This window comes from Cygnus atratus, chromosome 11, assembly GCF_013377495.2.
Source record: "Cygnus atratus isolate AKBS03 ecotype Queensland, Australia chromosome 11, CAtr_DNAZoo_HiC_assembly, whole genome shotgun sequence".
In the NCBI taxonomy this organism is placed as follows: Eukaryota; Metazoa; Chordata; class Aves; order Anseriformes; family Anatidae; genus Cygnus; species Cygnus atratus.
This window is the reverse complement of record NC_066372.1, coordinates 7,232,125-7,257,311: the sequence shown is the minus strand read 5'-3', so window position 1 is coordinate 7,257,311 and position 25,187 is coordinate 7,232,125. Positions and strand designations below refer to the sequence as shown.

The 25,187-nt window shown below is 38.2% G+C and overlaps 1 protein-coding gene across 1 annotated transcript in view; it reads right to left on the bottom strand.

Annotated features, from left to right (window-relative positions):
* The window catches only part of TLN2 (talin 2), a 177,238-nt gene that overhangs the window by 19,595 nt on the left and 132,456 nt on the right, over positions 1-25,187 (bottom strand). The window contains exons 45-54 of the mRNA XM_035553894.2: positions 24,295-24,396; positions 22,798-22,917; positions 20,988-21,134; positions 19,467-19,633; positions 17,555-17,738; positions 15,344-15,469; positions 13,992-14,108; positions 11,412-11,597; positions 6,162-6,269; positions 1,534-1,639 (exon numbers count right to left, since the gene is read on the bottom strand). Of these exons, the coding sequence (XP_035409787.1) occupies positions 1,534-1,639; positions 6,162-6,269; positions 11,412-11,597; positions 13,992-14,108; positions 15,344-15,469; positions 17,555-17,738; positions 19,467-19,633; positions 20,988-21,134; positions 22,798-22,917; positions 24,295-24,396 (1,363 nt within the window). The remainder of the gene's footprint in view (positions 1-1,533; positions 1,640-6,161; positions 6,270-11,411; positions 11,598-13,991; positions 14,109-15,343; positions 15,470-17,554; positions 17,739-19,466; positions 19,634-20,987; positions 21,135-22,797; positions 22,918-24,294; positions 24,397-25,187) is intronic.

Below are 25,187 nucleotides of genomic sequence, written 5' to 3'. Positions count from 1 at the left end.
GTGAATACTTGGGTAGAGATCATCTCCAATTTATTAAGTTCATAGTGCATCCTTATTTTCAATTTCATAACATTATTCTCTGGGTGACAAGATTTAGAAACCATCCATGTTTTGAATTGAGGGAAGCAATGAAACAGACAAGAGAAAAATCAGCTTCTGGGGAGAGAAGGAAAGGAAAAAGGAAACTTCTGAGTTCATAAAAGGCAAAGGGAGAAAGTAGCATCACAGATGGAAACAGAAAAGGATGGGCAGCAGTGTACACCGACAAAGGAAGACTAAGTTAAAATTGAAAAATAAAGAAAACAATCTCTTCGGACCTTGTTAAACTTAGTGAGACTTGATTAGGAAGTTTATGTAAACTTAATAAAATATCAACTAAAACATTAATCATTATTAAGGACGAAGGGGTAGAAGGATACTGGCACTTTGCATCAAGAGTAGTATAACCCATTTCTGATTCATCAAACACCAAACAAAAGAACCTTGAATGCTTATGGATTCACACCAGCTACAGAATGAGGCACTTTCTGCTGTGGATGACCAAATCACAGGAGAATACAAAATGACTTGCTCCTATTTATGGTGTGCTGGAAAAAAGCTGAAGTTCATGGTATTGTAATTCTAGTGAGGTACATCTCATACACACATATATATAAAAGACCAAAACATTACCAGAAACAATTTCTCAGCCTAATTGGTGTACAAGACAAAGGAATTCTTTATTAAACGCTAGCCTCGTCCAAATAAGCAGGGAAAAAATAATGGCTTTTTTGTTAGAGGCAGCATACAGAAACACAATCAAATCCAAACTTTTAAAATGTAGGATTTCCTCTTCAAAAAAAAAAAAAAAGGCATTTTGCAAAGGTGAAAACATTCACAATCTAAATCAGTTAGGAGACAGAATTTTACCATGTATCAATAAAAGATAACTGTAAATAGTTAAAAAAAATTTACTTTGCACGAAGAAACTTCTGAAGTGAAGAAAAAAATGCCGGCAGGCAGTAAGTAAAAAAGGAATTAAAAAAAGAGAAAGTGTAATTTAATTTTAATGTATATGAATTAAAATCCTGAAATTACTGGAAGTAAATGTCTCTGAAGATGAGGATAGTAAAAAGATTTCTTAAAAAGCATTTAGGGAATACAAAATCTCTGATATTGGCTTGGCTTCTTAGTAAACGAAGAGAGAAATTTCAAAGCATCCTAAAGACTGCAGAAAAGGCTAGAGTATTCTATTTCTTTACCTGGAGAGGAACATTTGTTCCTTGCTACACATGTACAAAAAAGCAAAGAGTTACTGCCGTCTAAGTGTAAGCTTACTTACATGGAAGTGTCATGACTAAGATCATGATAATGGCATTAGTAACTTGTACACAAGTGAGCGCTGGGAGAGAAATTGAAGTTATTAAATTAGATGGTACCAAGATGCCTCAAACATAGTAAAATGGTCTTCGTTAGTTTTTGTTTAAAGTACAAAAATCATGGATCATTGTCTCTAAAAAGTCTTAATGGCAGTAACCAGGCTACCCTACTCACCTTTCATTGCTTCTGCTGATTGGATGAGCTCTGTAACAGCACCAGCAACCCGCTTGGAGAAAGCTGACAACTGATGCTTTAGCTCTGGAGTTGGTTTTTGAAGGATCTAGAAAAAAGTACAATTGTCAATGAATCACTAGGAGCAAGGCTTATACTGCAATGGCTGGTGCATACTAGAAAAGAGGCAGGGCTGGCAATTTCTACAGGAACTGCCAATGTTGTCTGGAAGTTCTCAATACTAAAACTAGGACAAAATCCTTCAAACCTGAGGCATGTGGGAGTATGTGGGAGGAATACACAGCTTGGGTACTCCATTCTCAGATATTACAGTCATTATATTTAGGCATCAAGCTTAGTCTTTCTAAACTGTGGGAGAAGAGACAATTTGATAGTGTTATCAACTTGGCTAAACACTGTAATTCCCTTCCTTAGAAACACAGTTGTGTAAACTTGTGCTAGTTGCCTGTCCTGGAAAGAGTCAACAGTTGTGCCTGACCTGGAAAAAGTCAGCAATGGTGAACACAATGGAAATGCCAACCCTGGGCAAGACCCTTAAACTGATGGGAAAGAAAGAAACTTCTGAAATTAATTTGCATCAAATACTACACTGTCCTTCTTCAAACGGAAAACAATCCATAGACATTGAATTTGACTTCTAAAGATGTCTGGCTTCCCCTAAACAGAAACAACATTTGCATTTTTAATTACCACATTGTAAGGAGAAAGAAGATTAAGTTCTGGAAATTAATTTATACTTAAAAACTGCTTCTGAGAATGACAGATATATGGAGAGATTTAGGAGCAAAACAAGACGTTGAGTCTCCAAAGTCACATTCAGTTCTGTGTTTTCTTAACATTTGCAACCTGCCCCCCCCCCCCAAAGCAGCTTGGAAAACTAGGCACACATTGAAAATACATTTGTACATTTGATGTTTTTGTAAGCTTGTTTCCCATTTTGCAGTGAAATGCCTAGCCCCTTACTCCGAGAGAATAAACTAAACCTAATTGTTTCCTTAATTTTGCCTGACGAAAATTCTGACACATGAGGAATTCAATCTCTTTGGAACTGCTGTGTCCACATATGGGTACACTGGTCTGCTTCCTCAGGATGATCCTTAGTCAACTAGTTTCCATAGTAAACGGAAGCACATGAATCCTCAATAGCTAAACAACCTGCAGTATTATCAAAATGAATGCCTCCTGTAACAACAAGGTTATAACTAGGATTTATTCATTGCATAATTCTTTAGAACAGCAGAAATTGAGCATCTCAAAGGTAATCTCTTCACACAAGCAAATATGTCCAAAAATGCTTAAGTGCAGTCAGGCCCTATCGCAAGGAATAACATTTTCTGCTCCAGCAACTGTGACACTAGTGCCACCTATATGATTGCTGTGACAGCGTTGGAGTTGAACAAGTGGATGCAAATGTTAAAACTGAAAGGTTTATAAACTACATTGTTCTAAAGACAATTTACAACTCGCAACAGACCCTCATCCCCTGCAGACCCATGTACTGATATGACATGAGAATAACAATGAAAGCTTCAAAGTTCCACTCGACTCAGCACACATCAATACTGAGATGAAGCAAGCACTGGCATATGCGTAGGAGAGCAGATCAGTCCTCAGCCTTCCTAAAAACACAGCTTACAAGTTGTTTTAGACTAATTTGTACATGCCCAGGAAAGCCATGGCACAGATGGAACCGAACTTGGAAAGGGATACAAAGAATAACAAGGGATTCTATAGGTACATAGATCACAAAAGAAAGAACAAGAAGAATGTACCCCCTCTGATAAATGAGAAGGGAGAACTGGTAACAACAGACATGGAAAAGGCTGAAGTGCTCAAATTCTTGGCCTCAGTGGTATCCATCAGGGGTCCAACTTGGGATCGGTGCTGTTTAACATCTTTAGCAATGACAGACAGTGGGATCAAGTGCACCCTCAGAAAGCTTGCAGACGCCACTAAGCTGAGCAGTGCAGCTGATACAACAGAAGGAAGGGATGCCATCCAAAGAGACCTGGACAAAGCTTGAGAAGTGGGCCCACGTGAACCGAATTCTTCACTCAGAGGGAGGTGAAGCCCTGGCACAGGCTGCCCAGAGAAGCCCCATCCCTAGAGGTGTTCAAGGCCAGGTTGGACAGGGGGCCTGGGCAACTTGGTCTAGTGGGCAGCATCCCTGTCCATGGCAAGGATGGAACTAGACAATTTTTAAAGACCCCTTCCAACCCAAGCTATTCTACGGCTCTATGAAATACAGCTGCTGAATACTACTCCTTGGCATCTCAGTGTTGAGACACCCACACAGTCAACTCTAGTCCGACTATCAAGGGCATTACTGAACTGATTAATAATTGTATTACAAAACACCACCTAGACTAATTACAGATTTCTAATCTGTGATGTCTTTTATGAGGTTAAAAATTAAATGCAATTGTAGACCTAGGGGTGCTGAAATACCAGAGTAATGCAGAGCAGGAAGCAAAAGAATTTCTGACTCTGAAACCATCTTGCTGTCATTTCCTTTAATCTGAGGAAAACAAACTTGAAGTAGGATGTGAATGGCAAGAATGTGTAATGGCTCAGGTAAACACAGAACAAGCAAACAAATCATTTGCATCACATCCAGACTGCATCTCTCAAATCCAAACAGAACTCAGGAGAAAGAGTCACAAGATCAAAAAGCTGTTAATCTCCTTGGTTCAGTGCTCCTCCAGAAGAGATCTTTTTTCATGTACTTTCCAGATCCTGTTTGTATTTATGGAACATATTATGGATGTATTACATACATGACTAGCTCTACACAGCCTTCTGCAAACAGTCAAGATGAAGTTATCATTCCACCCATCTTTTTTTCAATAAAGTCATTATCCTCTTCAATTTTGGTTGGAATCTGGGTCAGGGTGAGTTTTCTAAGACAGCAAGTATTCGGGGGAGGAGAATATTCTCAGGGCTTTAGGGTAAAAAAAGAAAAGAGGCTTAAGATAAGAAACGCCTGTTTGACTTATAGAACAGAACAGAATGTGGAAGGTAAGCAAAGAGGGAAGAATAAAATGAACAAAAATTGACAGGTTCTGGTGTATAATTTTAAATCTGTTCTGGTGTACAGTTTGAAACAAGTACTGTGACTGAGTATGGGAGACCAAATCTAAAAAAAACACCCAGCTTTCTTTTAAACAAAGGAAAACATTTACACATCTAATGTGAAAATTTTGCAAGGGGTACAAAGATGGTGAAGGGCCTAGAGGGGAAGACGTATGAGGAGCAGCTGAGGTCACTTGGCCTGTTCAGCCTGGAGAAGAGGAGGCTGAGGGGAGACCTCATCGTGATCTCCAGCTTCCTCACGAGAGGGAGTGGAGGTGAAGGTGCTGATCTATTCTCCTTAGTCACCAGTGACAGAACCCACGGGAATGGTGTTGAGCTGAGGCAAGGGAGGTTTAGGCTGACATCAGGAAGAGGTTCTTCACTGAGAGGGTTGTTGCACACTGCAACAGCTCCCAGGGAAGTAGTCACTGCACCAAGCCTGTCTGAATTTAAGAAGCGATTGGACTGTGCACTTAATCACATGGTCTGAAATTTTGGGTAGACCTGTGTGGTGCCAGGAGCTGGATTCAATGATCCTTATGGGTCCCTTCCAACTTGGGATATTCTGATTCTATGATTCTATTGCTACCTAGCTCTAGGAATTACATTAAGAAACTCAAACTTTCTTCAACTACCTTCCTTGCTGGTGGCAAGCATAAACATAACTGTGACTTTATGTCTATGTTCTGTATTCTTAAGCAAACAAGTTGATGTAATTGATTAGACATGCTGTATTCTCATCAGTAAATGAGGCTTAGATTTGCTAATCTGTAGTTTGTGGCTGCAAATTTCAGTTTCAGATACTTTAATATGTCCACTTAAAGCCACTTAAAAGAAATCTCTAGGAGTCTATGAACGTAGCTGCCGATTCAAATCATCTCCAGAAACTTGAATATTTCAGAAACCTTTGTTGTAACACACATTATTGCTTCCTGCAGTTATAATAGCAGCAGAAGAGCAATATATTACTTGTTAATTATCCGTGGTCAAGAAAAGACACCTGAATATAGGATTCTGAGTACGGATTTCACAGGAGAATTTTATTCAGGGTTTTCAGGGTGTCATGAGTTGGAAAGCTCTTTGTGACATGGTGCTAACTTGGGGTTTGGGGATGACGTTGGTAGGTGCCTCGTCTTTTTCTGGAATCAGAACTGCAAAAGGCACGTCTAAGTGTTTTCATGAAGTTTTCACAACCTCTTTGGTGTGTGGAACAGGAGTGTGCTTAATACATCTAGAGCTTACAGTAGGTTTAAAAAAAATACTGAAATGCCTTATTTTAATTTATTTGCTGGGGACCATTTTTAGGTCAGCACCCTTACCACCTCCATATCTGCTCCAGAATGCTATTCAATTTAGGTACTTCCAGTCTTCCTTATGTCCTGCAGTTTGAACTGAAGTACTGAGTTTGCTCTAGCTTGTTTTTCCTGAGTAACAGAACTGTTCATAAAGTATGTCACTAACAGCCACTATTATAAAAAGTTCAGAGACGTAATTTCCATCGCAAGGGACCCAGCACGTGCATGGAGGCCCCTGCTTACCAGGAGAACATGTTCCAGGAGTTCCAGATATCCCAGCGTACATTCTGTTCCAAAGCGCAGGGCTCTCTCTCGAACTTCTTCACTCACCTCTTGGTGATATGATGCTTGCTGCGGAGGCAAAACAACATTAGTATCCCCCAACTGCTCCCAGTTGAGGAGGTCAACGCAAAGAGGACAGAGGAAGGAGAGGGGAAGAAATTTCTCATAACAGACAGAAGACATTAGAGCTTGAGAGCCAGCTATTTCTATTGTAAAATAAGTGAGCAAACTGGGCTTCAAAAGTAGCAGGGTTCCAGTTTTCAGAAAACCATTAATACATTCCCTTTTATTAGCACATCTTCCTCTCTGGCTATCCTTCATCAGTCTTTCTCAGCATCCTTCCTTAGGTATTGTCAGCAGTAGTACTACTTTCTACCAGTTAAAGCCAAATACAGAAACCCCTGAAGAACACTCTGAAAATAGACGAATATTTCTGATTTCTTTTAATGAAAAAGTATCACTTGGAAAACATCTTGGGGCTGGAATTGGCTCTTGGGTTGCACACAATGTTCTACAGTGCAAGGTTTATGCCACTGTGGCTCTTCCTGTTTACTAATACCAACAAAAATAAAAATTTTAAGAGTAGTTTTGCAACCCACAAACGGGTATATACATGTTTCAGGTCACAGAAGTGCTGAAACCCTATTTTACAGTAAGCCTGGGCAGTCAGTCTTGAAGGAATCAATACAGAAATGGTCATCTGGTTTAGAAGTCAAAGCACTGGGCTGCACCCAGAAAGCACTGTACCAGAGTTCAAGCACCAGCCTAGTGCTTTTCCTTTTCTCACTTTTCCTTCTCCCTTCCACCAAACAAAGACAAGGGTTTGTTCCTTGTAGAAAGCTTTGCAAACGACAGATGAAAAGTGCTCTAGAAGCACCAGGATGTTGTTATTCTACATGAGAGGGGAAAAAAGCAAACCAACCAACACCAAAAAACACTTAGCTGCTTTTTGTTATCTTAAGACATTCTAAGTAAAAACTTATTAATGGCTTGAGCTTGAAATAGGGATTTCATACAGCAATAGACAGCGTGAGAACCATCTCTTTAAATACAGACAAGCAGCAGCAGCAGCTTTTGACTTCTAAAGGATTTCCACTAAGTATAATGTCTGACGTAAGCCTGAATAATTCAATCATTTAATCCATAATAAAAAGTGAAAACTGCAGCCTATTCAAGCCTTGTATTTTCTAAAATAAATGACTGTTTCATTGGGAACTTCTAAATTGAACATAAGTGCTGGTTGTAAAAAAGTAAAACTTCCTAAGTAAGTTTAAAAATAGCATTTTCTCTCACTGAACAGCCCCATTCACCCCTGCAGCCTCCTGCCTTCGATTAGGACTGGAGATTATCGCTACACGTGTATTTGGGGTGCTTCCCGCTACCCTCCACACCCAGAGCAAGTGCTGTTTTCGGCTGGGCCTGGAGGTGGTGTACGGGCTCCCTCTGCTGGTAAATTCAGGATCAGCACAGCACAGAAACCATCCAACCCTTCATCCTGCAATAAATAAATAATCTGAAGGGAAATGAGAATTGAGAAACAGGATAGGTTTTTCCCCACCTTCAGCATACTTCAAATAAGTTCTAGAGGCCCTGAAAATGCAGTACTGCTTATCTTCCTTTTTCAAATCGAGCAGAAGGCTTCCCCAGTGTTCCATATGAATATATTGCATAACACCATAAAATGCCTCTTGTGTACTTAAGTATTATTTTTATACATGCAATTAGAACAAGCATCTGTAGGAGAGAAATATAAACTTCCTCTGTGCTTTGCACACATGACCAAGACTGATATCTAAATACTTACGAAGTATTTCTGAGGTTTGATAAATCTTAAACCATTTACTTCACAGCAGACTAAAGAAGTGATAAACTCATTTTAAAACGACATTTTTGTAATCTAGAAATATACTAACATAAATATCACTACATCAGTTAGGACTTGTAACAGAAATTTTTACCTTCCCTGATGTGCAAACAAAGCATGACAAAGCTTCTCAAACAAACATGTTTCCAAAGAACCAAAACAGAGATTTCCTCACACCAAGGCTCCTCTTTGCTATCAATCCTCATTTTCTCTCTGTGCTTTCAAAAGCATTGAGGCAGCACTACCTGACTCTCACTCTACAAATCCTAGCCCGTCAGCACTTGTGGGCATAAAATATACCAAAACAGCCTTAGAACCAAAAAAAAAAAAATCACTGCTGTTTGAAAGAACCTTGAGAATTCATGTAGTCCAACCTCCTGCTTAAAGCAGGCTCAACATTACTTTCAGACCAGACAGCTTAGGTCTTTGCCCAGTTGGGTCTTGAAAATCTCCAAAGATGGAAATTTCGTATTCTTCTCAGGTCCCTGTCCCAATGCTTAATCATCCCCAGAGTGAAACACACATGGAACTTCTAATGTTTCCATCTTGGACTGTTGTGTTTTGTTCTTGTGCCATGCACCTCAAGTAAACGGCCTGACTCCATCTCTTCTCAGTAATTTCCCATTAGATTTCAGAGGGCTGCCGCTGGGTCCTGCCAAAGCCATCTCTTCTCCAGGCTGAACAAGCCCCACTTCTTCAGCTTCTCCTCACAAGACCTGTGCTCCAGCCCCAACTGTTTCGGTGGCTTCTGATGAGCTCACTCCAGTGTAATCAATGCCTTTCTTGTCCTGGCGAGCCCAAAACTGTACTTCTAGATGCAGTCTAATGAGTGCTGAGGAAAGTGAATAATCCCCTCCTTCAATCTCCTGGCTAAGTAACAATCTAAGTGATCACTTACTTCAATTATTTACTATGCTTTTGACATACCTTTCGTACTTTTTTTTTTCTTGTTGTTTTTTTTCCCCAAAAGCAACCATAAGAATATTGATATTGTGCACTGGTTACTTACTGCAGTCATTATTTTATACAAGACAAAAATTATTAACAAGCATAAGTATATATAAATATAGCTACTAAAAAGTCAAATCCCTTATACTATTTGGTTTAGGCAGCTGACAATGAAATACATCTTTAAATTAATTTAAATTACTGACACTGGTGAAATCTGTGCAATGTTTTACACAGTTCTATAACTCACATACATGCACATTTGTTGTAGCCCAAAGAACCTCAAATTTTGGCTACTTGTCAGTGGTTATTTTACAGATGAGCTATATCATGCTGAAAAAGGAAACAGTATTTTTCAAAAAGAAAAAGTTGCACATCACTGCACAGTTCCCACTCTAAAAATTCAAGGGATATCACTTATCATGGCAATGCCACGTACAGTTTGTAAAAATTACGGGCATAAGGTATCTAAATCTCTGGGCAAAAATTTTAGAAACGGGATTTTCTAAATCAAGTCTGATATAAGCTGTTTATTTAAAAGCTTTGTTAAATGATGTGACAATTTTGTCCCACATTTTAGGTTGTTCATAAAATAACCACTCCTGTGGACTCATTCCTGTTTCCCAATAATCTCTCTTGATTTCATGAAAGCTAGACAAGATAAAACTAGATTATTAGCCTTTACTTTAACTGTTCTAAACTATACTATAGCTAACTGGTTATTATTTTGAATTTTTCTTACTAAGTTAGGGAGCCTAATTCAAAGAATTCAAAATTGGCTGAGAAGGCCTCCATGTCAGTGTATTATTATAGCTAAGTAAAATGATTTCCAGACATTTTCCTTCTGCATATTGCTTGCTTTGTGAAACTAATTCTCTGAGAAGTCGTGAATGCTTTTCTAGCATTCCTTAGTACATTATTCAATTTGCAAAAAAATTCATCCTGTAGGCCACCAGCTACAAACTACGGAACCATTAAATTAACTGGGAGCAAAAATGAACATGAAAAGATGAATACTTTCAAAGCAAATGTTCAAAACTACATACCAAGCTTTGCACTGTGCATATAACATTTTTAGAAACAGATGACTCTTTCTGAGAATTTGTTGCTCGTTTGGAGAGAGATCCAAACAAAAATGTGTCTACACTACCCAATTCCAAATGACAAAGGATGTTTAGTGCATTTCAGCATCTGAATTGATGCCTTTTGTCATAACATTGCACAATTACAAATTGTTCTACCCTCTCCTAGAAGTTCCAATTAACTGGATTCTACCTAAGACATGATATGGAATAGTTCTTGTGTAATTAGCATGGTTGCTTACTTTTCCTGTGCAAATTATACCTGTTTCATTTTGTTATGCTTCTGAGATTAGCAAGTAGAGACGGTAGAATCAAAATGTGAAGTATGCAAAGTATTCAAGAACTGTCAGACACTAAAAACCCTCTAAGAAAATGAAGTCAAAATAAAAAGTTTAATTCAACAGTTTGTATAAATCCAGCTTTATGTTATATTAGACCTTCCACTTTGTTTTTTAAAATGATCATTAATCAAAAATTATCCCTCCAATTTGGCCAGTATTCAGCTAAAAGTAATCTGGGACAGACTTTGGCAGGAATGCAATGAAATAACGCAATTCACAAGTCACAGAGAACACCATTTTCCTGTCATCTTCCATGCATGTAAAGACATAATAAATACAATTTACAGACAAAGATCAACAGGAATGAGTTAGTTCATATGGTCTTTACAGTCCCAACAATTTTATTTATGCCTAGATCCTTTTTATCATCAGAAAAAAAGACAAATGATTCTTGAGTCACTTATACAACATACCCATGCCTGCTCCAAGTTTTGTACATCTACTTTTAAAAGTTGTCTAGCTCAAGCAAGTTTAGAAAAGAGGGTATCACTATTTTCAGTGCAAATATCAAACACATTTTTGTAAAGCAAAAAAGAACCTGATCAAACCAACACGTTTGGCTAGGGAGAAAAGGACTACTAAAACAGACCTAAATGACTACCTTAAACAGGGGATTCCTAGAAATACTGCAATCATATTTCTGACCATAGCATTATTCTTATATTCTACTGCTTGTGCAGATTGGTTGTCTTCCAGTTTAATAAGATAATGAAAACATGAAAATTAGGTCAATTAAAACTTCATTTTCACAAAAATAAAACAGTGAGCATTAGTGTTGGTTTGGTTTTCTGTTTATTTAGCACAGAAAATTCTGATAGGGATGTTACTACATTACCTTAGAATTATCATAACCATTAACTTCCACATCTGAAAAGTAAAACATTAATAAAAAGAAAACTGAACAGGATCTATAACATTCAAGGGATTTAGAGAGAGAGGAAAAAAATCAATCTTAGGCAAGGAAGCGAATCTTTACCTTACAAGCTGTTAGCATGTCAGCTACTGCTTTGCGGCTCAGATTTGCTGTAGCAATCACATCCTCCTGTCTGCATGAGTTCCCAGCTGCAACAGCTTTGGCTGTTGCCATGGTGATTCCTTTCGTCATCCGGATTGATTCTTCAGGTGATGATGTCTTTTCTGGAACCTCATTTGACTGAAACACCTGTAAGTGGAAGCAGAAGGAAAGCCTGACACCCTTCAAGTCAAACCAGAACAACTTAAACCATGAAAAAGAGACAACTGGAAGCAGCCTTCAAATAGCAGGAAATTAGAAACATATTCAGAGTACTTCAATATCATTCTCATTGGTCATCAGCCTGGTTCTGATAAGCCTGCTCACCTACAGACAAAGAGAAACAATAAGCTGAAGAAAGGATACAAGAAAAGCTTAACCCACTCATCTCAAAGGACAACTCATCTAAGTACCTAGATCACAGTTTTACAGACAGTTGTTTAGAGTGTTACAATATCAAAAGAATTAATATTATTTCAGTTAGATGTATTTTTTCATCCTGACTGCTGCCTACGCTGCACTACTCAAATGAGGAGATCCTTCCTTAGCAAAGGCTGTGGGCTACCAAGTCATTGCTGCCGAAACCAGCACTGTGCAGGGTAGACTGAGAACATCACCAAAATATTCAAATGCCTCTTAAAAAAATGGAGGTGGAGAAGGGATAAAAAAAAAATGTAGAGCATTTTCTCTTTCTCTACACTTGGTGTCCCTTAAAAGCCTAAAGATCTAATTTTCCATGGAGAATTGTCTGAAAACAGTTCAAACTATCTGACAGTACATACCACTTACGGATAAAGGAATACATTAACTGTCGTAAGAGATAGATAAGAGCTGAGTAACCTTAGATTTAGCTCATATTTCCTGTTCTCAAGCTTTAATCTATTTGCTTGCCAATCTTTTACTCTGCAGTAGCAATTCCAAGTGTACAATTAATCAATTAAGTTTTCTCTAACACACACAGTGCAAGCAACGCTTTGGGAGTATTTCAATCTTACACATGCTAGTGGTTACAGAATCCAAATGTCTTGACAAACATTGGTTACAAACATGGGGTAAACAATGGTTTACCCCATGCTCCTGGTTCATCAGTATTTTTATTTTTTTTTTAAACTTTCCAGAAATGGAAGTGATGTTAAAAATCAAGCCTAATCAAGTATGCGAACAACATTCCTTGGTGTTGCTCAGCTTCAGTCCATGGAGTTCCAGGTCAAATTTGAAACATTTTCCTGAGCATGTGTGCCATTCTTGCTTCCTCTCTGTGCCCTCCCAGCACTCTGCTTTTCTTCCCACATCCTCCTAGAATTCCACTTTTCTCCCCATGAAAAAAAATGACATCACCACCACCACAGGCCTGTTCCTTACCAAGTCCCATCACTAAACTATGTCCCTTAGTGCCATGTCGACATGTTTCTCGAATATCTCCAACTTTCCAGCCACTCTTCCCCAAGCTTATACCGCTGCATGGAGTTGTTATGGCCCAGGTGTGGCACCTGGTGTATGTCATGTGATTGGACTCGTCCCATTGATCCCTCTGCAAAGCCTTCCTAACTTCAACCAGATTGACCGTTTCATCTAACTTGGTGCTTTCTGCACACTTACTGAGAGCGCACTGAACTCCCTCATCTGGATTATTGACAAATAATGTTAAACAAAACTGGCCCCAGTACTGAACCCTGGGGAACACCACTGGAGACCAGCTGCCAACTGGATTTAACTCTATTCACTAGGACTCTTTGAGCCCAGCCATCCACCCAGCAAACTGAAGACCTGTCCATGCAATGAGCAGCCAGTTTCTCCAGAATACTGTGGGAAACAGCAAACACTTCATTAAAATAGTATGAAGTATTTTTTGAAGAAAATGCCTATATTTTTCAAAAATGGATTTTAACCAAAAAGGGAACAAAACAGGCTTCTTCACAAACACACAAGTTTTGATTTATGTCACTGACCAGTCTACTAGTAAAAGAGTAACTGAAAGGTGCAGTTGTAGGTTATACTATTGTATCTTAAAGAGGAAGAAAAAAAAACTGTCATGGTCTAACACCTAATTTGGGAGAAAATTCTATTCTATTGTTAATTCCTACTTAGACAAAATATTGGATACCAGGCTATTTAGCGCTTCTAATATCATGTCATAATAAAGGAAAAAGAAACAAGATTAAACTATAACTGTAATACAGCTTTGATAGTAAAGAGATATTTTGAAAGCTAGGATCAATAAAAAAGCAAAGAGCATTTGACTGAAAATAGTATCTGCAGTGAACGCTTTGTGTCTAAAGAACAAAGAACCAGTTGTTTCCAGATTTTTACATGACAGTAGCATCTCAAATCCTGCAGTGGGGACTGGTAACATCTGAAAGTACATAGGCTGAAGTGGTATGTAATTGTACTTTCAGAGATGATTTATAACAGATGGAGGGAACCAAACTGCATCTAACTCATTGCAGGGCAGTAAAGTATAGCTTGAGGAGTCCCTGGGCTGCCTGGTTTGATGTTAAGAGTTTATTTACAAAAGCTGCCATGTATGGCTATTCTATTCTTTACCGTGAGTTCCTGTTTGATATACTCAATTGTGGCCTCAAGAGCTCTTGTCCCTCGAGTAGCTTCGTCTTCTACTGCTTTAACTGTCTTCAAAAGTGATGTGACATTTGTTACCATCACCTGAAAAAGAGAGAGGTAGAGAGAAAGATGCACGATTCCTTCTTCGCATTTTTCAGAGCATGGTATGAATCATCAAGGCAGATTGATCTAAGTAGTCTTATTATTTCTAATAGGGCCTAAAAAGCTTCACGAATTGTATTTGTTACAGGAACAAATATCAACTCTCCTGTTTGCCAGCTTATAAATGTTCCCTGTAAGTTGCAGAAGCGTAGCACAACTTACTGCAGAGTGATACTGCAGTTATTGTTCCCATTACAAACAGTTCTAATGCAGCGTAACCTGTCATTGTCTTTCCTATACCCCAATGTGTTGACATACAAACAATACCTAGTCACACTTGAAGTCTTGGGAATTAAGAGACAGAATGTTGACAGTTTAGGAATTACAACACAGATAGCTCTTCAGAGCAGAAAGAGCCAAGAAACCGCTTTTCTTGGCTAGACAGGTCATTTTTAAGTAGCGCCTCTACAGTATGCAGTTCTCATCTGCTCCAAAAGAAACAGAGGTGCAGATCTTACAGGTAAGGAAGAGACATGAGTAAGAACTTGTAGACAAAAAGCTATCATTACACTCCCATAATGTGAAAGCAGAAGTAATACTGCCTAAGTCTCCACATCTGGAAATATTTTGTAGACACAAAGTTGAAAGATCTTTCTGAGGCACTGTCATAACATATCGCAGATGCAAGGAAAATATAGCACAAATATAGCATAGATGTGGTGGAATCTACATGACTTTTGAGCTTTGACACTTATGTACTACCTTCTGGAAACATCTAGGAGAAAAGGACTGGACACGCACAACATCTTACTGTGGAGTTCTTGGTGGTGTCGTTCCCCCCCCAGCCTGCAAGGTCTAAATAAGGAGTATAACACGCTATCTTCAGCATTATTCAGATTCCAGGATGTAGGTAACACTTTTTTATAGGATACAATTTAGTCTATAACATTATTAGATGAGAACTTGCCCTCAGACATGCAAAAGATGCAAGTTTCTCTTTAGAAAGACTACAGTTCTTCCATCAAAAACCCAAAAGTTACTTAACAGCCTACAAAAACTGATAGCTTCAGGGAAACCCAGTAGTATCTTACTATTTTCCTGTATCATCCCAGAAAGCTAATGAAACAAAGAAAGAGATGAGATCTCAGTGAACCAGAAACTACTGAAATCCAAGCTTCAGCTGCCTAGGAAGCGTGATTGTACCTAATACTTTCAGATAAAAAATAAGCTTTCACCTTGGCAGCCCCCTTCAGCTGGTACATGGATGGGTCATCTGCTGGTTTGCTGGCAGCTCCTTTGGTAGCACCAATGAGATCAGAAAGGGCCTTTGCAACATCCTTGATAGCATTAATCAGGACAACCTATAGGAATGAGCAATAGCCATGAGGCTCAGCCAAGAAATGTCAGCCTGGATGAAAGCATGATTTTTAGAGAACTGCTAAACAAAGCCTAGTAGTGATAGGTAAAGACACAAACATACACAAATATAACCACCCTCCCTCTCTCTACCCCAATAAAACATGTAACATTCTAGAAAAGGAAAAACTGTGTTTATAGCTACAGTATATTTCATACAATCAGTCAGTTTATAAAAATGACTATTCCTGCGAAGAAACTGAAACACTGATTGCAAGTAGGCTGTTGTTCCTCTGAACTTCTGTAAGATGTTTACTTTTCCCCATGTTCTTGTTGATATTCTTCAGATGACAGCAATTAAACAGACTGATTATACGGTTACAAACTACCACTACATACCAACTGTGAAATTCACTACTAAAAAAGCAAGTGTACTTGCTTCAGCTAGATGTTAGAGGGAGACATTACTTTAGGGAAAAGGATGTTGAGTCTCCTTAAGTGGCCTTACAGAATTAAGTGCCATATAACTTAGCTGTCAATTAAGGTCAGGAAAAGTCAAATCTAGAGATATTGCTTCCTAAAACCAAGCTCAAGTAGAGAACTCCCAGACAATATACAGACACTACAAGAAGTTATATACAGACACTAAAGCCTTGTTAGATACTATAGGGTACTATTGAAATAACTTCTCCAAAGCCTTCTCCCTTGTGCTTTCCACTTACAGAAAATGTGCTAAGTATTTTTCCTAGGTTTCAGAGCATTTGTTCATCTTACGAAAAAACATTAACACATGCAAGAAAAATAAAGCTCAGGGGGAAAAAAAAGGCACAGTCAGTTATAAATAACTGCATTTCTATGGCATTATATAACTGCAGCTTCCTTCCAAAGCTGTGATTCTATAAATGCTAGTGTGCCCAGCATCTGAAATGCAACATGTAGATGCTGAGCTTAGTGACATGGTTTAATGGTGGGCTTGGCCGTGCTATGTTAAAGGTAGTACCAGATAATCTTAGAGGTCTTTTCCAACCTAAATGATTCTCTGATCTTTTATGCCTGTTTTTAGGTCACTGTAACTTTTACAGAAGTAAAGTCCTTGCCACTGTAAGACATCTGAAACTCTATCACTTCAGTTAAAGTCAGTTTTGCTTCCACAGAAAAATGCTGTGATGGTATTGTGTGCTAAAGCTATTAGAAATGCTCCATTTAGGACAAATGATGTACTTAAAATTTTCAACTGGCAATATAAAATTGCTCCCTCAAATACCTACTTTTGTACAATAGCTTTTATTCTAGATACTACATTCTCAGCTTTTACATAGAGAGTAAAACAATGATAAATCTTTTAAATTTGCAAATATGTTACTAGTTTAAGGAAATCCTCTGTTAAAAACAAGAAAATATTTCCAGCAGTGTTTTTTCCAGAGAGGAACATCTTGGAAGTTTACTCCATCATGGAAATCATGCAAAAGCAGAACACGCATCCCTTTCAGAGCCCTAAGCAAACAAGCAGACTTTTTCAAACCAATTTGCCACCACAGGCACATCTGCAACAGTTGTCAACCTCCATTTCATCAAGATCCCAAGAAACAACTGAAGAAATATTTGAGATAACCTACACTTAAAGCTTAAGTTACTGCATTTAATTAAAAAACTCAGATATAGCTATAGAATGCTGCGAATTTAGCCTATGCAAGTAACACAGTGCCTAGCTCAGCTGTAAGCTCAATAAATAGCTTTAAAGTGATGCAATGTATTTACAACAAAGTGGTAACTCAGGAGTCCCATCATAACTTAGCAAAAACAATACTTTGCCAAAAGCATCCAAGCCGTAACGCACCCATGAAATAAAACCAGAAGTCTTAAATAAAGGCTTGTCTATTTCCACTCAGTGTTCTAGACTCGTGATTGTATATTTAAAAATGAGCTATGTCTGACCCAGAAGAGTCCCCAGAGAGATAAATCCTACTGTCTTGCTTTAAAGTACAAGGCCTATAAGGTCTTATCAAACAAGTTCCTTTAGCCTCTTTTTCAACTTCTGTAAACCCCTTTGGTCTATTTCAGAGTATCAGAAAAACCTTAAGACATCTCACCTGCGTTTCAGGATCATCTGATCCCAGGCTAGCTGCTCCCAATTTTACAACCTCTGCAAGTTGAGTGATGGTGTTAGCTGATGACTGAGCTGCTTGAGCCAATTTGTCCTGACTTGAGGCAGCACCAGAAACCAACAATTTTGTATCTTCAACTAGGGCTTTTGCTGTTTTCAGAATATTTTCCCTAAAGGAAAAAAAAAAAAAAAAGCAGGGAAGTAAGTAAAAAGGAGAAGAGGAAAAAAACATCTTTTTCAATGTTATGCTGACTAACATCTTCATAAAAGAGCTGATGTAAGTCATCACACCAGTCATGACAATGTATCACAAGCCAGGCTGCTATTTAAAAACAAATAAATAAAATAACAAGACAATTAAAATGGCAGCATTGTATTTATATAATATTATATACAAGGCAGTTCACTGAAGTTACCCTGTCTTGAAAAGAAATGAGATAGGGAAATCTTGGAACAAAACGTTGCATTTCAACACTGAAGAAAATCAAGCCATGCTGTGAACAAACTAACAGGTGTCAAACCTCCACCTTAACCAGCATACCATATGGAAATGAAAACAATCATTTTGACAGAGGGAGGCAGCAGCAAGAATGGCCAAAGGAACAAACAACATGACCTTATCAGGGCTCCCCTTCACCACAACCTAAGTTTTGGCACATCAGGCAAACAAACCCACAGCAACGTTCAGATTAAAAAAAAAAACAAAAAACATTTTGAGTATAGGCTTCACAAATGACACAAGTTAACTGAGAACTATAATTGTAGCCATATAAAATGTCTGCCTGGAAATTATTGGCACCTGCAGGAAAAACCAACAACTTATTTTCTAACTCACTCAGTGTAACAAAGGGAGAGACTCTCATTCTAGGGTTGTGCTTCAGGTAAGCTTTAAGTTCCACTATTTGCACCATAAGTAACACACATTAAGAAACTAAAAGACTGGTATAGTACAACCATTTAGCCTTCATTTACCTTCAGTAATCTAAACTAACAAATATCCTTATAATTCATAGCTTCAAGGGGAAAACTGTTTGAGGCCAGTCTTCAATATCTACCCATAAAGCAACAAAGAAAACATTAGCCTGGTGAAGTTAAAGAGAACAAGCCCAGACTTTCACTCTGTAGAACAGCAACAAGTAACACACCATCACAACTTGCCTCTTTCTTGAGCAACTAGTAGCAAGTTGGGAAATAAATGCAGGCTATCTAACTGCTGTGTTGGCCAGCTAGGTTGCTAAGCAAAAATTCAGTATTGTGTCTGTGAAGCCCTGAGTTTTACTGCAAAGGTAGTCAGTCAGATGGCATAAATCTCTTAATGTGTTGAAAGACACTGAGATTGTTATATTCCAGTTGCTACTAGAAGGAAAAACTGGCTTCTCTCCCAAAGGAGAGAACATGTGGCATAGTTGTGCCATTTCTTTAACTGCTGCTTACATCAGCATTAACCATATGCAGTGTTGAGCAAGAATAACTAGCAGACAGTCATAAACAGCTGTTGGAAAAAAAAAAACATATAGACAAGATTTGTCTTCAATGTCATGGACAGCGATTCTCCCTACTGGGATGACAGTGCATGGTAGTCTATACAATGAAACAGTTTAATCAAAAAAAAAAAAAGCCAAAATAGTGCTACAGATGTGGTTGTCTGTTGGAAGAGCTCTTGGCAGATGTTATCCAACTGTTAAAAATACTTTCCTCACAGAAATAACCGAAGTGAGGTTTGCTGTCCTCTACCCATAATCTAATTTTCCTATTACTCTTCTCACTCCACTGCTTCATTTGACTGCATTCCTGGGAATCTAGAAAGGTAAAAAATTTATCTCCACATGCCTTTTGCTTCTGCCAGTTCCATTGTTCCCCTGTGCTCGCACTCTTCTGTCTTTTTCAGTTACACTGACCTGTGGTCTGCAAATGATTCGTTGTTTTCAGCATTAAGGGTTCCAGCAGTAGCAAACATGATAGTCGTGTCTAGATCTGCAATTATCCCAGACACAGCACTGGCTGCAGTAATACAGGCTTGCGTGCCTTTGTTTCCTGCTTGAAGGGCAGACAAAACTAAGGAGACCTGGAAACGACAATACAGGAACAAGGTGGTCAATGAAACGAATCCTTTTTGTCTGATAGGAGTTAACAAACCCTTTTTGTCTGATAGGAGTTAAGTTTGCTCTTTAAAATGACTGCAATCAACATTTGAAACTGATCCTGCACAGTTATTTTGCAAACTTTAACAAAACTCTCCTTTTCCTTTCTTGCTTTGTGTGTGCATTACTCACATAGGTTATGTTTTCCACCATAGGAAGCCTGTTACTAGCCTTTGTCATTCATGCTAAGACAGGCTGTCTCTTGATCAGGCATAATACGCAATAAACAAGCAGATCATGAAGGTCTTATCTACATCTGCTCTGAGTATAAACAATGACATTTGGCTATCAATACTATAAGCAGTCGTCTTCCTTATTATCTAAAAGAAGAGAAAAGCTGCCCCTGCTACAATAAATAAGAATTCCAATTATCTTGCAATACTTTGTATTGTCAATAAAGGGCCTGGCTACATTTACTTCAGGGTCACTTTTCCATCTCTCTGGCACTGCTTGGTAATATGATCACGAGGATAAAAAAATCTCATTGTGATTCAATGTTGTCATACAGACAATAGTAAAGGAGGTGAATTTCTGCTGGCTGTTACACAACTGCTGCTGAGCTGAGATCCCTCCTATCCGTTTTTGGTAAATAAACATTTGGCAGAAAACCTGTGAAGAAAATAATGGCTCCATGTCTTGTACTGTAGTCACAGTGCAGTCCTACAGTGCTAAGACATCACTGCCACTCCAGTTCAAACAGTCACTTGAAAACAATCACCATCTGGTAACAAACATCTACATCCAAACGATACTTCAGTCCAAACAAGTGCAACCTACATACGCAAGCTACGCAAGGCATCTGCAGCATGTATTTCCAAAGACCAAGAAAACCCAGGCAGGCTGAAAATGCTAAGTGCATGAGAACGGCCCAGTTTTAAAAGCAAAGGACACCGATGAATGAAGAACACGTCCTCAACCAACCTCATCATAACAACTGTTACTACCTACATGGACTTACTGTTTCCAGGGAAGTATCTTGTAAGACACAAGTGGCATCTCATGTCTTGGGGACCAGATTTGGACCACACTGCCTCCAGTATGAGGATAATGTTTTATTATAAGTTAGAAACAGGACTGAGACTTATCTAGTACATGAACTGTACCGAACACTTGAAAGAAAAGAAGAAAAGAAAGAACCTCCAGTAATTCAGTCAATATCATAGTATAATGGGAAGTTTAAACAAAATATATCCTGAACATATACACAACTTGACTGATTTACTCCCTGGTGAAGTCTAGTAGACAAACTCTGTGGGGCAATACAGATGGATGCCTTACCTTTTCAGTCACAGCACGAGCACATTCTATCAGCTCCCTTTTGGTGTAACTGTCTGTAGGGCAAATCTGGAGAGCACCAGCTTTTTGCACAAGAAAAATACAGCCATGACCAAGTTCTTGCACCCGAGTCTTGATCTGGAACCCTATCTACATGATAAAGGAGGTACAGGGTAGAAGGGAGCAAGAGCAAAGTAAGTAAATGTCATGCTGGTACAGTGTGTCAATACAAATGGAAACATGTTCACTCTGGTGATTCCTTATTACCAAACTTCTGCCCATCACTATATTTTTGGCAGAGATTGGACTGATTTATTGTCATCTACTCACATAGCCCCTACAAAAGGCTTACTGATAAAACTGGAGAGCTAGTGAACCAGACCCTGGGAAAGAGAACACATCTGTAAGCCTAAATTGGTTAGCATAAGGCATTTATCCAAGCCAAGAGTATTTAACTCAAGCACACAAAACTTCACCAAGAAGGCTGCATGCATTTGAGTAATGCTATTTAATCTCCCAAAATCAAAAAGCAAAAAGTTGTTGTTGTTAACAGGAGCTGTCTTAAACGTATTTATGATGGGTAAATAGTAAACATTTGCTCTACACTGTTGAAATTGGGTTGAAGAATACATGACTTGTTTCATTTGTTTTTGAATCTTGCACAGATTCTCATCTCTCCAGAAGCGACTATGTCCATATGCGATATTGAAAACTGAGCTACTTCTGATTTATTAATAATAATATAGCATAAGGTGTGGTGTCCCTGACTGGAAATGTGTGCTAGTTCTAGCACCTGCAAATACTGAGGCATATAATTTTGTATTTGGATTAATATGTAAGCAGGACTCACAGCCATTAGTATCACAAATAAATTATTTCTACTTCAGGCAAAAAGTAACGTGCAATGGTCATTCAATTTAACAATATAAAGCTGAATGCAAGACATTGCTTTTCATTTAGCCACTGATCATGAAGCACTCAAGTAGTCTATCAGTGGTGAAACCTAATTACAAAGTCAAAATCTCTGTGGAGATCTTTTATCTAGATAACCTGATACATCTCATGATGCTAAGATACCCTCTTACCCCATCTCAACCAAGGTCTTCTATGCTCCATAACCAGAGGAATTCAATGAAAAGAAGAGAAAAATTTATTTTTGCTCACAGAATATGCAGCACCTACTATAGCTGGTTAATCCAACTGAGGCAAATAGTAAGCATGAGGAGCTTAATACCATGTCAGGAAGCCAATCCTCCAACATTGTTTTCTGATTCTAAGGTACGAAAGATGCCTGGCAGTAAAAGACAACTGTGCTCCTACTGTGTCCACATCCCGCTGTCAAGATGCTATACTTGAAAATAAGTACAGGAAGTACTTTTTTCCAAGTATAACAGGAAGTTATATTTGAAATCTCTTACAGGCAAGATAAATAAACGTATTTGTAATTCATCAGATCCTATGAGATAAACTGTATAGTAAATAAGAGCTTTCTCTGTGTTTGCAAGTTGTCTGTAAGTGATAGCCTCAAGCGATTTGGAGAATTCTGACCTGATCCACAGGATTGTTAACTACAATCACAAGCTGTTGATTTTTGAAGCTGGATAGAGGTTTTCACTGAAGGTTTCTATTCTTTCATCTTACACCACTTTCTTACAACAAATTGAAAGGTTATTCCTTTTGCATAATCCCTAATGCTTGTTAAAAATCTGCTGATTCATAGTTCTACTAATAGAAAACTTATTCCCTACAGTAAAAGAATACCCATGTTGACGCCACTGTGTGCACAGAATAAAGAGGTCTAAAAGCTGCAGACCTCCTCTGGTTCAGCTGTAGCTGCAGCCATTCGGCCCTGGAGAGCCAAATGCCCATAGTCATTGGTCATTTGTGATGCAAGTCCTCCCAACTCTTCCGGGTTAGTAACCGACTTAGTCATCTGAAAAAAGAACACAAGCAAGAGAGAAAGAAAAATGACCGGCATGAGAATAATTTGTTAATACACTCCAGTTTAGAAGCACACTCATTTGTTTGGCCACACTGATGAAACAGGGAAAAATGCTTGAAGTATAAGGGAGTTGTCTTCCAGCAATAATTCCGCGAGGAAACCCAAGCGAGCATGCTTTATTAGAGTCACAGTAACCAGGCACTCGCAGAACATCCGGAGTAATCAAAGAGCAGCAGTTAGATCTGGTAATTCACCCTTTGACATAGCAGGGCAATAGGCCAGCTACACAGTTATTCACACTGAATAGTGATGTGGGTTTTGCCTTTCAGAGCCACCTTCTGTTGGCAAAAGTGAAGTAGCCTATATCAGCCTCAGCCCGTGTGGCATAGGAGCATAAAAATGAAGAAAGTCCCAGGATCAATGCAAAACGTGTCTAAGATAGGAGAAAGAGTACAAAGAAATAGCCACATATGCAGAATGCCGTGGTACAGCATCAGTATAAAAGATGGAGCATCTCTCTAGAAAAAAACCTACCTTTTAACAAAACTATTTCTTCTTTCTCCAATTTATGTTAGCAAAAGCCATGAAATTCCATCCTTGGGGCAAAACTAGTTTTAGACAAATTCCTACTATTAACAAATAAGCTGTCACATCATAGAGAGCAGTAATATCAACATTTCTGGACTGCAAAACCAAACAATTTCTTAAAAATCATCTCCACAGGAAATTCTTGCAAACATACACTAATAATCCGCCATCTCTCTTAAAAACAAACGAGGTATTCTTCAAAACTTAAAACATTTTATCATAAACAGTATAGTGAAACAAACAGTTTCAAATAAAGTTTCTTTTGTTCTGTTTTTAAACCCAGATAAATCTCACAAATGAATGAAAAAACAATTTAACATCTTGAACTGCATTCATAAGTATTACGGTGATCTGAAAAAACTGATGTTATTTCATGGACTAAGTTAAATTACAGCACGCACTCTGAAAGGGCAACCTGCAGTCATCAATAAACCTAGGGCTGTATTTCAATAACAAATAATCAGACTGACTAAAAAGAATATAAAAATATTTTCCCTGTATTTCTAATAGAAAACAAACTAAATAGAAGTATCTTTGTACAACAGCTGCAACACAATACAGAGACCCAACACTCCTCTTCTAAAGAGCAACCTTATCAGCACACCAGTAAGGTCCACAAGTGGATTTAACAAAATCATGGCTTCTTTTATAGAATTATTGCTAAATAGACAAGATTATTGGAAAACAGCATTACACAGAGTTACTCAACAGCATGTAAAGAGTTCCATGATGTTTATGTACACAAAAGAGCTTTTACTCAGGTCCAGACAAATTTCTTACCATTTCCTGTGCTGTAACAGCAATGGCTTTAGAGTATTTCACCACAGTGGTCTGATAATCAACAAATGTTCCCTTGGGATCCGCAGGTGTGCCTTCATCCAGCTGCAGGAATGTGGGAAAGTTATGGAAAAAGTAAAATCCTCATAATAGATAGCAACTTCCCACATAATATTGAAATTATCTATGTATTTTTAACAATCTCGCTCCTTTCAAACATGCAAATAAAGACAATGCACCAGGGAGATATATGTGTGTATATATATATATATATATATGGAAATTTAGAAAATGCTTTATTCTATTTTGTGAAAATGAAATAGAGCCTGGTTAAAGGAGTTTTCAAGTGGAATGCCAACTTTCCATGCAAGTTCATACCAACTTTTGTTGTTCTCCACTAATGCAGAAATGAATGTGTGAAGGCTAGATTTATTCATGAGAAAAAAATACTTTAGATTCCCAGTTCTGCACCCCTTTAGAACAAAAAAAGAAAAAAAAGCTCACTTTTTTGGTTCAGTTTATTTACATATTACAATTGCAATGTTCCAGTATGACACCTTTCAAAAGACAGCAAGACACCTCAGGCTTTACCACTTTTCCCCACAGGCACTAGTCTGCTTCAAGGCTGGACGCTAATAATTTAAAACACTAACTTAAAAGACAAATAAGAAAAGGAGGACAATTAGAAATATAGCTGACCTATATTTATGACCTTTTTTTCACTATCAGCATGGTGCTAGACAAAAGCATTCCAAAATAATTCTAGTAATCAATTACTATCTAGTTCAGTAATGTGAACACCATCCCACATCTCAGTTTGAAAAATAGCACGTATCGTGAAGTCAAACAACCACTGAATTGTCTGTTGTTGCATATCAGTTACCACATAACACTGA